The sequence below is a fragment of the Pseudorasbora parva genome, chromosome 3 (genome assembly GCF_024679245.1).
Source record: "Pseudorasbora parva isolate DD20220531a chromosome 3, ASM2467924v1, whole genome shotgun sequence".
Classification (NCBI taxonomy): Eukaryota; Metazoa; Chordata; class Actinopteri; order Cypriniformes; family Gobionidae; genus Pseudorasbora; species Pseudorasbora parva.
The window spans coordinates 33,319,853-33,333,023 of record NC_090174.1 but is presented as its reverse complement, the minus strand read 5'-3'; the positions used below and the strand labels follow the sequence as shown (position 1 = coordinate 33,333,023).

The window sequence follows — 13,171 nt, the reverse complement described above, 5'->3', positions numbered from 1 at the left end:
GACTTGATTTTTCGCTCCTGGAGTTGTTTCCTTGCGCTCCTGTATTTTGCGCGCTCTTTAAAAACCTCGGTGGTGTAATCCTCATCAAAATATATCCGTTGATCCTTGATCCGAATTTCCTTTAGTGACCATGCAGCATGTAACACTCGTTGTTTCTCCTTAAAACTACGGAAACAAACGATGATTGATCTGGTAAAGTCCGCGACACGTCCCTTGGAGACACCTGTTACTGCGGCGCGATGCGCCCTTTCAATGTAAATCTCTTCCCGGATATTAAGCTGTTCACGAATAAGCTTTTCTATAAACTCAATCATATTACTTCCTTCTGTTTTCTCCGGTACAGAGTAAATTCTTAAATTATTTCTCCGTGAACGGCCTTCCAGACCCTCACACTTCTCCTCAAGGTACTTTTGTTTACGCATCACATTAAACAGCACCTTAGTCAGATCCATATTACGGTCTTCGTTGTCCGCAATCCTCTGTTCGGCGTCAGTCACCCTTGTTTTTAAATCTTCCAGATTTAATTTGATGTCGCTCACCTCCTTCCTCAGCACACCAAAGTTTCCAGCCGTTTCAATTCGAAATAATTTGAGTTCTTTCAGTATTTCTGAAGTATTATCGGCGCTCCCAGCGCCCTTTCCCTCCAGGCAGGTTTGGTTTGCTGGCGCGGTATCCGATAACTCGCCTCGTCTTTGATTTGCTTTTGGCATTATTAGACGCTCTTTTTCTTTTTCTTTTTTCCTTTAAATGATAACTTGATGGTTCAAGTCATAATACACTTTATCTGAATCCACAAGCAGTAGTCAATCTTTATAGTTTTAAAGCTTTAGTTTTTGTTTGTTTGTCAGACACTACACCCTGGCACCGGCTGTTCGGCCATCTGTTCGGTCATGAATTGAGAAATAAACTTTCTCTTGAGCTTTTGATATGACTGGATTTGCAGACAGGATGAGATTACATGAATGAATGAAGGAACACATTAATGTGAGTAAAAATGTTTTTTATGTGTGATAGTATTCCACTGATACAGTTTGATATAAATCTATTCTGCCGAGCAAAGGCAAAAGGTCGTAACGTTTTTGGTCGAAAATGAGTTGACATTTTTGGGACATTCAAAACCTCCTTTATCATGTGGATAAATATTGTTAGTCAATTCCGTAGTTTTTTCGAGAAAATTATGGATTGTCTTAACAGTAACTTCCAAAAGCCCAAGAGAAACCAAGGCAGAACACCGTAACAGCAGTTACCAATCTTTGTCTTTGTTTTGGAACGCTCAAACTGAGTTACGGTGCTGACATGCATTGCACGACAAGCGTTGCAGGATAGAGCCTCAAAACCAGGGTCCTTATTACTTATTCATTATGATGTTTTTGAATGTAAAAAACATGCAAACATCATATGTTGACCTCAGACAACAGTATAATTTTTTTTTTAAAACCAGTTCATTACACCTTTAAATAAACCTTAATGTAATTTATTCATGTGATGGCAAAGCTGAATTTTCAGCATCACTATTCACTACTACTTGTTGCTCAAGAAACATTTCTTATTATTATCAATGTTGAAAACAGCAGTGTATTTTTTTCTCTCCAGGATTCTTTGATGAACAGAAAGTTCAAAAGAATAGCATTTATCTGAAATAGAAAGCTTTTGTAACATTATACACTACAGGTAAAAAGTTTGTGGTCAGTTAGAACTTGTTTCTTTTTTGGAAAGAAATTATTCATTTTATTCAGTAAAGACTTATTAAATTGACAGTAAACATACTGTAAATATAATGACATTTATAAAGGCAACCCTATACAATAAGGCACCTAGGCAGTGACTCAAATAACGCTCCTCACATCTGAAGCATACATCAATAAGTGGTTTTACTTCATATAAACAGTGATTCAATGTTTTATCTTCTTCATTCCTTTCCACAGAATTGAATAGGAAATGTTTGTTCCTGAGTGTCTGATTACATGGTATTAATTATAGCCTGAAACAGATCTTTTGTTTCTTACATCTTGACTCAACAAGAACAGTTACTACGATTGATGAGAGACAAGTAGAAACAGAGCAGCTAATACAGAAGACTATCAATGTTATGAAAAGTGGATTAAAAAAAACTAACAATAAATTAAAGAGAATTTCAACCAATATAAACATCTAGGCTAAATTTATGATATATACTGTTAAAAAACAGAACCTGTTTGTGAGTGTATTTAAATAATTTCACTTGGCTTACCCTAGAAATTTGAATCAAGCATTGTTGCTTGTACTTTTAACTTTGTAAAATATGCCAAAGGGTTTGTGGTGGAATTCTTACCTGCCGTAGGAGTCTGATCTGCTCCATCTCCTCCCTGAGGTGCTCCATCTTTCTCCTCATGGTAAAGCTCGGGTCTGTGGAGCTAAAGTCTTGACGATTTCCCCGGGAGAAGGCTGAGTAGTAAACACAGAGTAATTATCATCATCATCATCATCATGCTTTTCTTAATTTAAGCTTTCGCTTTCCTTTATGAACTAAACTATCTGATCTTTGAGTCTGGTAAATCTATGAATCAGCACACTGTGTAAACCTGGTCACTCAGTGTTTGCTTTCAGTTCATGAACATTAGCTTATAACAGATGAAGTTTGGAGGTCTTCCAAAGCTGCCCTTCAAAGATCTAGTTTGTTCATGCTAATCTGACAATCAGTAATGAAATGTACTGACCTCAGATATAGACTTTACTGTTTCAAATGGTTTCAGCTGTTTATGGTATTTCTCTTCAAGACAGACAGTTATTCACTGGACGAAATTACATTAGATATACATGGACATTAAAAGGCCTAAACATCATTTCTCGATTCCTCAAGGCCTAAAGTACAAGGCCTAATTTATATGAACAAAAAATATAGATAAGCATGTTTCGATTAGTTTTGTTGATATCTTTATGCTGTATTATGCAGATGTTAAACATATCAAAATGGGATGATTAATGGTGGATGATTGTTCACACAGCAGCACCACCTCTGCAGCAGCTATTGGTGGGACTCAGAGCACAAGATATTTTCAATATTAAACATTTTTTGATGATGATGTCAAAAATTAAACTGACTCAAATGATAAGAGAAGCAATGTAGAGACTGATAACAAACAGCTTAGGTATGGAGACAGGAAGCACAGGCCTGCGCTTTCCACTGAATTGCAAAGTAATGAAAAAAAGACAAAGAAATACCCCCTATTTCTACAAACCTTGGTATTACTGAAGTTCAAGACCTCATTTCAAAATGATATCTTTCCAAAGAAATGCTGTTCTTGACCTCTACGTTCACATTAAACTAAGATAATATTTTTTTAATGAATTATATTAAAGGGTTACTTCAGCGATTAGCATATGGCTTTGTATCAGTAGAAATCCTGGAGTATATTAGAATGATTGTGCAGCTGCAGGCATTCATGTAAACGGTGCGGCCGGCGGAGCAAAAGGAGTGTTTCAACTTCTCAAATTAATTCCTATGAAAGTTAAGCTTCCAATGGTATGAACTGAAAACACGCCAGACTGAACATGCGCTGTGAATCTATGCCGTGAGCGCGGTCGCGTTTACCTCAGCTCTCATCACGACACGAGCTCGTCCATGACTGTCAACGTAATCTGACTCCTGCAGCGTTTGGGCTGTGACACTCCCTCAGCGGCTACGACACATTATATTGAACAGACACGTTCAGTTTTTAATTGTAGTGTCTGTTCTCTAACTGAACAGATTTTATGAAAATGAACGCGGTTGTGGTGGGAGCAGAATCCTGCACGGGTCCATTTTTTGGAGACCCGCCCCCGCCCTTACCCGCAAGGTTTAGCACCAGATCCGACCCGTGACCCGTGACAATATCAAAATTAAATCCGCACCTGCCCAGACCCGTTAATATTTGGCCCGTTACCCGACCCGTGATAAATCACACACGCCAAAACATTCAAATTAAAATGCTTTATTTTTTATCAACATCAACAGCGTCATGAATGGGCTAATGAAACAGGCAAAAGTGCCTTTAAAGACTCATTGTCAACAATTTCATATAGCTACTCCACTCATCAACTTTACTTTTACTTCATCCATTTCTACTCCTACAACGCTCGCTCCATCTGCGATACGAGAGGCATCAACAAAAGTTTCAATGTCGCAGTGGTGGTGACGAACAAAATGTTCGATGGGGGAAGAAGGAGGCGGGAACCGGCGAACATTTAAAAGACTTTAACCAAACAAAACGAAAGTAACGTGGGCAGCCCCTCATGGACATCTGCCACGCGCACACACACAATAAAACGTAAACACAACTCAAAGTCAAATCCAGGTCTGGTGATCTCTCGTCCTTATATGCTTTCGAGCTCTCTCAGAGGACTCGAGACTGGTGTGGCTCGCAAGTGACGCTCATTCACAATCACGCCCCGGTCTCGCTCACTCGCTCTTGCTCTCTCTCTCTCTCTCGTTCACTTTGCCACAGAAATATTGCACATATTTTTCATCCGCCGATCCGCGCTACTATCCGCCCGCATCCCCGCCCGTGAATTTTATAAATGTCACAATCCACCCGTTTTAGCCACTTTTATGCTGCCCGTTGCAGGACTCTGGGTGGGAAAGTGAAAGTGATTCAGTAATCTAGTAATGGTGGCTTTGGGAGTAGCCTCGTAGGGCAGCGAAGCATTCTGGGAATTGTTGTCTTTCATCCCCATGAGACATGAGTCTTTTCTTAGTCTAGAAAGCACCAAATTCAAAAATAATTTCTACCACATTAATGACCCAGTTTAAATACAGATTCATCTTTCCAGCACTCCTTTAATATAGTAAAGTGCTTCAAAGCCGATATCAGACATGATGCTTCCGTGTTTCAGGTGTGATTGCTATGAACTATTTTAAATAGGAAAATCTCTTACATTAATCTATCTTTATTTGTTTGCACTGATTAGCTAATGCCGTGCAAATCTCCGCAAATTAAATGCAAATTTCAGCGTCACACCCTGAAAGCTCAACACAGCGATGACAAATAAATTGCAGTGCATATTTGTTGCATTCGGTGACGCAAACTCATTTACGTCATTTACGGATTTATATTAATTTGCGGGAACACAATGTGGCCAGGAGTAAATGAAACAGACCGTATAGCTATCTGATCAGTAAACAAGCATTAAGTGACAAGTGTAAATGGGCTCTAAAGATTTACCTGATCTTGGTTTCAGGCCAAAGACTGTAAGAGTTGTGGTGAAGTCATTAGACCGCATTCCCTCCTGTAACAACAGACATTGCCATGTTGGAAAAACTGTTTCCGTATGTAAACACAGCAAACAATAATGAAAAAATCCTGAATTTCAAAATGGATTCAGTTTCTTTTGACCGAGATGTTTTTACAAGATGACACCCTGTGAACGTAATAATGTACTTCTACAGAATGAAACAAGGCTACAAAAACCAAGGTTTCACCAATGAACTTCCAAAACACAATAGACAGCACTGACAAAATAGCAGATTTGTAGCTGATAAAATATTATTGAAGCTGAGCATAGCTAGAAAAATTTACATTTATGACTATATACATTTCTGTGGTGGATGTAGAATGAAACATTTTCATTAAAATAAGAATGGTATCAAACATAGAGGGCAATGGAACAAATGTATACTATAACTAGTCTGATGCTTAGAAGATAGTTGAACCAATATTAGATTGAGATCACTCCTATCTCAGGGTGGGTCATTTGGTGCATAGAGTGAATTTCTTATACATTTCCCTCACTTTACCTGGCCTAAATATCACAATTATACAATTCTCTGACATACTCTCAGGTTTTTAATGATTGTGGAAACCCATTAAAACAGTTGCACTCAAACAGAGGGACATGCAGACAGTCTCACACACACACACACACACACACACACACACACACACACACACACACACACACACACACACACAGTCTCACCTCACAATCATTGTCGTTGCCACTGGAGTTTCTTCGAGCACTTTGACACTTGTACTGAAATGGCGCACACAGGGAGACAAAAGATCAGTGATTATCAGAAGCCCTGTGATATCACAATTCTTTTAGCCTTTAACATCAGAAATGCAGTAAATGTTTTAGTCTGAGATAAGGACCCCAAATAAAGTGCCTACACTCACGTTTACTGACTGTGGGATGCACATCGCACACAAAAGTGCACGTGCCGAATGATATCACCACTTCCACTTCCCTGAATGGCTAGAACGTCATAATCTAAATGGTGCCAAATTACCAAAAAACATTCCATGTACAGTGTATAAACTGCTTAATTTTTTTTGCTTTATATGAAACAATTTTATTTATTTATTTTGTACTGACATAAATTCTGATTACAACATGTACACGGTTTTCTACAATTTCTTTAGTGTTTTCCGTTTTGTGCAGACTACCACAAATTGAATTAAAAAAATTGTATTCATTCATCCCTTACCAGTCAACTGGTAATTTTGTTATAATTGCATGATCCAGTTCATATAAAAAAGTGATTTGTTGCTTTATGTTGATCAGACAGACTCTTGCACACTAGCACAATATTACAAATATACTTATGTACATTAAATGGCTCATTCAGAATATGTTTATGTTCATATTTTTAATCCAATTGCATCTTCAGAACAGATTTAGTTCTGTCATCACAACTCTTACGGAGACTGAGATTGGCATGATAATAGATATGGCAATGTAAATGTATTGAAGTCTTGGCGAAATAGATCTGCTAAGTTAACATACATGAAATAACCTGCAGCAGATCTACTGAATAAAGGCGCAGTTAGGGAAGGTGGAGGGTTTCTGAAAACGCGCTGCAGACTGCTGCTAACAACAAACAATGCCATGTATTTGAAAATTGAGCAGTGAGCTCATTGGTTGCTGGTGCCACAGTGACCAATCACCGGTCAGCTGCACTATGTCGACAATGATGCGATCGCTAACACAACTGGAGTTAAGGACCAATCAGTGTACGCCATCTAGAGTTTCATGACAGAATTTTGTATACTATACCCAACACCAGAAAAGTCTTGGGTGACGTCTGCTAGTCACAGACATATAGTTTATTTTCTTGAGTTCCCTTTTACGTGGAAAGCTGGAAACCTATCTGATCCAATATGATTCACTTATTGATTCACTCTATCCTTTTTTCTTGATCTTGACTCGGAAGACTACTCATTCCAGTTCAACCATGACAGGGGGTCGCCTTTCCTCTGAGTCATAATACATTCCTCACTGTTTAATCGATTAATTTCAGTGGAATATTTAAACAAATGACTTTGAATGGTTCAACCGTTTTATAAAGCAAAGGCTTTAGCTAGGAAGGCAATTCAGCTCTCTTTTTGGAGAGACGTCATATCAAAGACAAAACAAAATTATTATCATGTTGGCATCGTCTGCACTTCCTAGAGCAAAGATAGTTCAGGAATTCATACAGTGATGACATAAAATGAAGATAAACAAGATCTTACACATCGGACAGATGCTGAATAATCCAGCATGCATCATCTTTCCTCTAGTTCAAATCACGTATCTATAGTAAATGAACTGCCTCATTCAAAAATATTTAATGGATGACCATTATGTGTTTGGATGAATGTGTTTGGATGAATAGTGTGTTACAGGAACTCTATTATGTGGTGAAATTTAAATGTCACCCTTTGTGTGGTGTCTTTAACTACCATGTACGTACATGTACATGTTATAGATGGTATGCTCTAACATCACTTCACACTCAGACACGCCCCCACACGATCATCTGCTTAAATTAAGGGAGACATATCATTAAAATCTGACTTTCTCTGAAAGAATGGGAAAAAAGCGAGCGGCTCAGATTTCGCTTCCCTAGCGATGTAGGAAGGTGATCTTATTATAACATAACCGCCCTTTCATGTGCACGTTTCCACCCACAGCACTACCATTTTGTTTTTGCAAGCGACAACGGTGTAACAGTTCTAAGACCATGGCAAAAGTAGACTAGAGCAGCAAGTCATAAAATGTTTCATCTATTTAAACTTTATAACTGTTCAGTAAATGAAGGAGTTTAGTAAATGCACAAAAGTTGCTTCTCAAAGATTGATCAAATCCAACTCTTTATGATCCAACTTCATATCCAGAACACGCAAGTACAGCACTTTATAATGCGTGTTTGCAAATTAACTTTCTGAATGTAAATGTAACTAAAGCTGACATTGTCTCTTACTGTATTCACAGAGACCAGAGGTTGTTATTTTTAACCTGAAAATGCTCACCGGCAGCCTGACATCAAGATGTTGGGTCTGGGAACTTACCACTGACAAGACTCAATCCGAGCGGTGGGATAAATGGTTCTCTTTCAAACTCCCTCTGCACGCAATTGGATACAGCTACAACCAACCAGAGCAGAAGCAGAGCTAGTTGATAGATTAAACGGACCCACTTTATATTAGGTGGCCTTAACTACTATGCACTAACACTGTAATTAATCGTTTGATACAATACACTTGCAATTGTGTATATACATGTTTTTACATTGTACTTACATTTTAAAAATACCTGCATGTAATTACGTCTGTAATTAATTTCTGTAGTTACATTTGTAATTACACAGTTGGCACTTAAATTTGTCTTCAGCTATCTAGCTTGTTTGTTAATGCTTCTCCTTTGAAGTAATCCCATCTTTTTTATATGTTAAATTTTTTTGTAATAATCAACTGATTTATCAATACTTTAACAGGGTTATAAGAACATTTATTAGTACGGGTAAAGGTTTATCACTGAAAACTACCATACTTTGTCTACTCTTTATACAGCATTATGGTAAAACTGGCAACAGTTTTTTAATGTGTATGTGCATTAGCATTTGCATCCAGGGTTGGGCAGGAATGACAGAACGGTATTTTCTTTCAATTTCACCTCTCCATTTGGCCTAAAATACTGTGTTCGTTGTCACCTAATTTGAAATGTTGACTTAAGATTTTCCATTGCGGTATTCGCTGCATTTATAATTCTTTGCAACTTTTAGCCGCTGCCTGCATGCTGGCTTCTTAACTGGAACTGTAAATCACTGCCGCTAAATGTTTACTCTTTGAATTCTTGCACCTAGGAACAATACAAGTGAAACAGGGATAGCTGTAGGGTGTAGTAACAAGCATGCAAAAAGGTGAATTGCTACAACAGAAACTATCCCATAACCATACCCATACTCTAATTGCTTTTGAGACAAATGATAAAGATCTTTCTCCACAGCCCTACCTTTCAGCACGTTCAAACCTTTCACCACACTTATTACGTCAATCTTCAGATACCCACACTTGATACAAGTCCACACCATTACTGTTAATGAAAGCATTCCCTACTAAAGCCAGGCGCTTTTTGACTCTGGTTAAGCGTATCCATAGCGGACTGGTGGAAGAAGCCTCAACAACATACAAAGTGCATTGAAGTTTTCCTACCTATTTAGCAAGGGAAGACAAAAAAATTCTCTGAGTTTTCTCTAGTCAGGTAGCACTGATTTCTATTTCTCTTTCTTTCTACTGTAGCCACCTTATTTTTTGGTAAAAGTGAGCCACTTGTAATTTCCACATGTCTGGTTTCCAGTTTCATTAAATTCCAGTTATTTTTAGCTGTACAAACAGCATGTTAAGCTGCATGATATTGCAGACAGGTATTTCTTACCATATTTTAACAGTGTTAATTTTTTAGCACAGTGTTTTACAGTTTACTGCACTTGATAAATTCTTCTCGTTATTTTGCTACAGCAGTCTCGCACATTCACAGAAAACACCTTACTTTCACGTTGAAAAATAGGCAGTGATTTTTTTTTATTGAAAGCCCTTTTTAACCCTTTAATATATAATGTTGAACCTAATGTTCTTTTTTTCCCATATTATTAGTGTCTGTATAGCAGTGTTAAGAAACAATTTTACAAGTAAAAGAGAGCATTAAACGCTAATGCAAACATGTCCAATTAACAAACCAAACAGATCCTCCAAAGACTCATTCTTTCGCAGTTACAGTTTACTACAGGGGAAATAGTGTTATTCTGAGGTAATCAGGACACAGACTGGGCTTGCCCTCGATTTCTGGTCTTTTGTTACTTCCATGGAAGCTGACTGAATGCAAAACAATTTTTTCTGAACACACTGTAAAGGGAAATTCCATCACAGGTATGAAGAAGTATGGGGTTGTGCATCTCTGTATACTGCAAATAAACACTAAAGGCTGCCTTTTAGTCACCCATTTAAACTTATTTTCTTTCCTTGACATTTACCATTTCAATTTTCACACAATAGGAAAAAGGACAGTGATGCATTTACTTGGATTTCATTAAAATGTGACTCAAAAGTGGGGTGGGGGGGTGGGGGGGACAGGTAGCCTGATGTGGTCATACTCATTTCTAGTCAGAATATGAGTTTGAAACTGCTCCATTGGGCTGTTTATTGGGGCGTTGTTATGTGAGTATGGCGGGTTTCAACCGAACCAGGAAAGACCTCAATTGGATAGACCTACAACCAATCAGAGCAACGAAGCGACGCAGCATTGTCAAATGTCAACAGAGCACAACTGAACCGTGTTGCCAAGTCCGCGTTTTTTTCTGCGGGTTGTTTTCTATGTCCGCGGGTTGAAGCGACTATTATGTGATATATAGAGCCATGAGTGCGAATTTTAGTAGGCAACCTTGCCAAAATAACACACATTTTACCCCCCCCCCCCCCCCCCCCCCAAACGCCTTTTTTCCCCGGAGAACCCCCTCGAAAAGCTATTGTTTCGGGTTAGTAGTTGGCGAGTTTTATTGTAAAAACTTGGCAACCCTGTCTGCACGCGCGCTGGAATAAACGATCTTTGCCGGTGATGTAAAAAAAAAAAACAATAATTTAATGATACACAGACTACTTACCCAACATGATCATCATTTCTGAGAGAAATTGTGAAGGTGAATGCAGATACAAACAAGTTCTCCGTTTAGGATTCGACCAAATATAATCCAAGCCTCTTTGATGACGTGATGATTATGTTACTGTTTATCATCTGTCCATCATCATCTAAAGCCCGCCCTGATGATTTCATTGGTCCGAACCGTTTCTGTTCGGAGATAATTACTCCTCTATGGATCGAGTCCAGACCGAACCGCCCGGCCTAAAAATGTTGTGGGCGGGGCTAAATTAGGCTGGCATCCAGGCTAGGACACAGGGGCACAAAGTATGCTTAAAACACGCAAACATTGAACTTTTTTTAAGACTATAAAATATAAGAATGACATGGTCTCTTCTTTATCCAGTTGTTATGTTTTCAGGCAACATTTGACAGTTTTTTCCCTCAAAGCTGAAACTACGATAGCCCAAAGCTCTTGAATATGAGTCACACTATTGGCTGTATTTTGCTAAGCATCTAGTTGTAACATTCTAACACCACATCGTTTTATACTGTAGAGGTTTGGCAATGCAATGCGGGGTAAAAAGTGGTGCTAACCATTCTTCTAAATTACAAGTGCAAAACCTTCCTCAGAAAGAAGATGACCCTTGGTTAAGTGTAGTGTGTAAACAGTCACTGAGCAGGATGGAAAGTCTGTAAATCCTGCATTAACATCCTCCATCAAATGTTTCCTGTAATTGTGGATCAGATGTGCACAATGGTCAGAAGCAGTTTTGAACCACTCTTCAGTTTCAGTGCTAAAGCATCTCATTTGAAGTTAAATCCGGATGAGCCACACCAGAAGGCATGAATTGGGTCATTGTTTTTTTTATACTCCTGCAGACTATGCTGATAAACCAATAACAGCAAGCTGTCCAGGGCCCAAACCTACTTTTCAACAGGGAAGAGGCTTAAATGTTGGTGTTCTGTGTCTTCACACCACACATGTTGTAACAATTGGTTTCATCTGTCTACAGGGTGTTTAAAGCATCACAGACACGTCAATATAGATGTTAACATGCTCCAGCGGTTTCCATGACTCATTAGCTGCCATTCGAAATGTGTGCTTTTATAGTGTAAGGCTTAAAGCAACCCTGCCAATCTCATCACATTTACAAGGATCCAGGTCATGTGACTAATTTTCAACATCTTTCGTGGAGGTCACTAGCCTAGGAATTCACGTTTTCTACCCTGCACGGTGAATGTTTCCACAATGAATTCAACAAAGACATGATGTGTTTGTTGGTGTGCTTGTTTTTGTTCATGCAGTTGTTTGTATATTATTGTGCCATAGTTTTTCAAATTTTAAGAGCAATTTATGTAGGAATACAGGCAAACCTTGCAACTCATTAAGCAACTATTTGAGATTATATAAAGTGAAAGCAGCAAGGTACAGTGAAATGAGACGGTTTTAATTTGGTGTGATCTAGAAATGTGAACGCTGGGTTTTGATGGGCGTGCCGCACTGAAGGCTTGGAAGTAAACGCCCACAGCTAGGATTGGATAAGATTTGCATATTTAATGAGCTTCTGCTTCCCTGTCAGTTCACGAGGGAGGGACTGTTTTGAAATCGTGTTTTAATTTTAATATGTCTGCAAAACCAGTCTTCCCCATGTGAGCTGGAATTTAATTAAAAATAAAGTTCAACCACACATTCCTAATAATAGGATCCGAAGGAAGCTTATATGTAGCGATGGTTTGATGAGCTGACGTTTGAACTTTTTGGGGTTAAAAATAATAGCAATATCTTGCTATTTTCTTCGGCATTTTTATTGCTGCTGGCTCTGAACAGCTCTATGAGTCGGAGGGTGGGGCTACTGAATTAGACGTCCTTATTATTCTGTATAGGCAGTGTTTCGCTAGATTGGGTAAACCCAGCCTGATCTGCCGGGTTTACCTGATTCTACTGCTTCTGTTACAATTTTGCAGGAACCAATCACAGACTGGCTTATCATCTTCTTTTCGTGCTATTGGTGAGTTTAACACGATGACGGATAGAGAAGCGATGGGTCGTTCCCTGTTGATCATACCTCTTGTAGTGTGATTGTTTGAAGGACTATCCAATTGCTTACAGATTCATTCAAATAATGCTTGTTCATCACACCTCTTGTTCAGGAGAAAATACAGCAGACTCCTCAGACCAATGTTCAATCTTAAATTGAGTTTGGTCTGGTGATAGCTAGACAAGTGTTTTTGCCACACGATGACTTCAAGATGAGGCACATTGATATCAAGATATCTGACATTGATAATTTTCTGGGCCCTGTATCAATAAAAGCTT

At 38.6% G+C, this 13,171-nt stretch overlaps 1 protein-coding gene across 6 annotated transcripts in view; it reads right to left on the bottom strand.

The window, feature by feature from the left end:
* The window catches only part of lrch2 (leucine-rich repeats and calponin homology (CH) domain containing 2), a 99,270-nt gene that overhangs the window by 10,536 nt on the left and 75,563 nt on the right, over positions 1-13,171 (bottom strand). For all 6 annotated transcript variants that reach the window (XM_067438524.1, XM_067438525.1, XM_067438528.1 and 3 more), the window contains 3 exons: positions 5,935-5,988; positions 5,181-5,244; positions 2,312-2,424 (listed from right to left, as the gene is read on the bottom strand). In XM_067438524.1, coding sequence (XP_067294625.1) covers positions 2,312-2,424; positions 5,181-5,244; positions 5,935-5,988 — 231 coding nt within the window. The remainder of the gene's footprint in view (positions 1-2,311; positions 2,425-5,180; positions 5,245-5,934; positions 5,989-13,171) is intronic.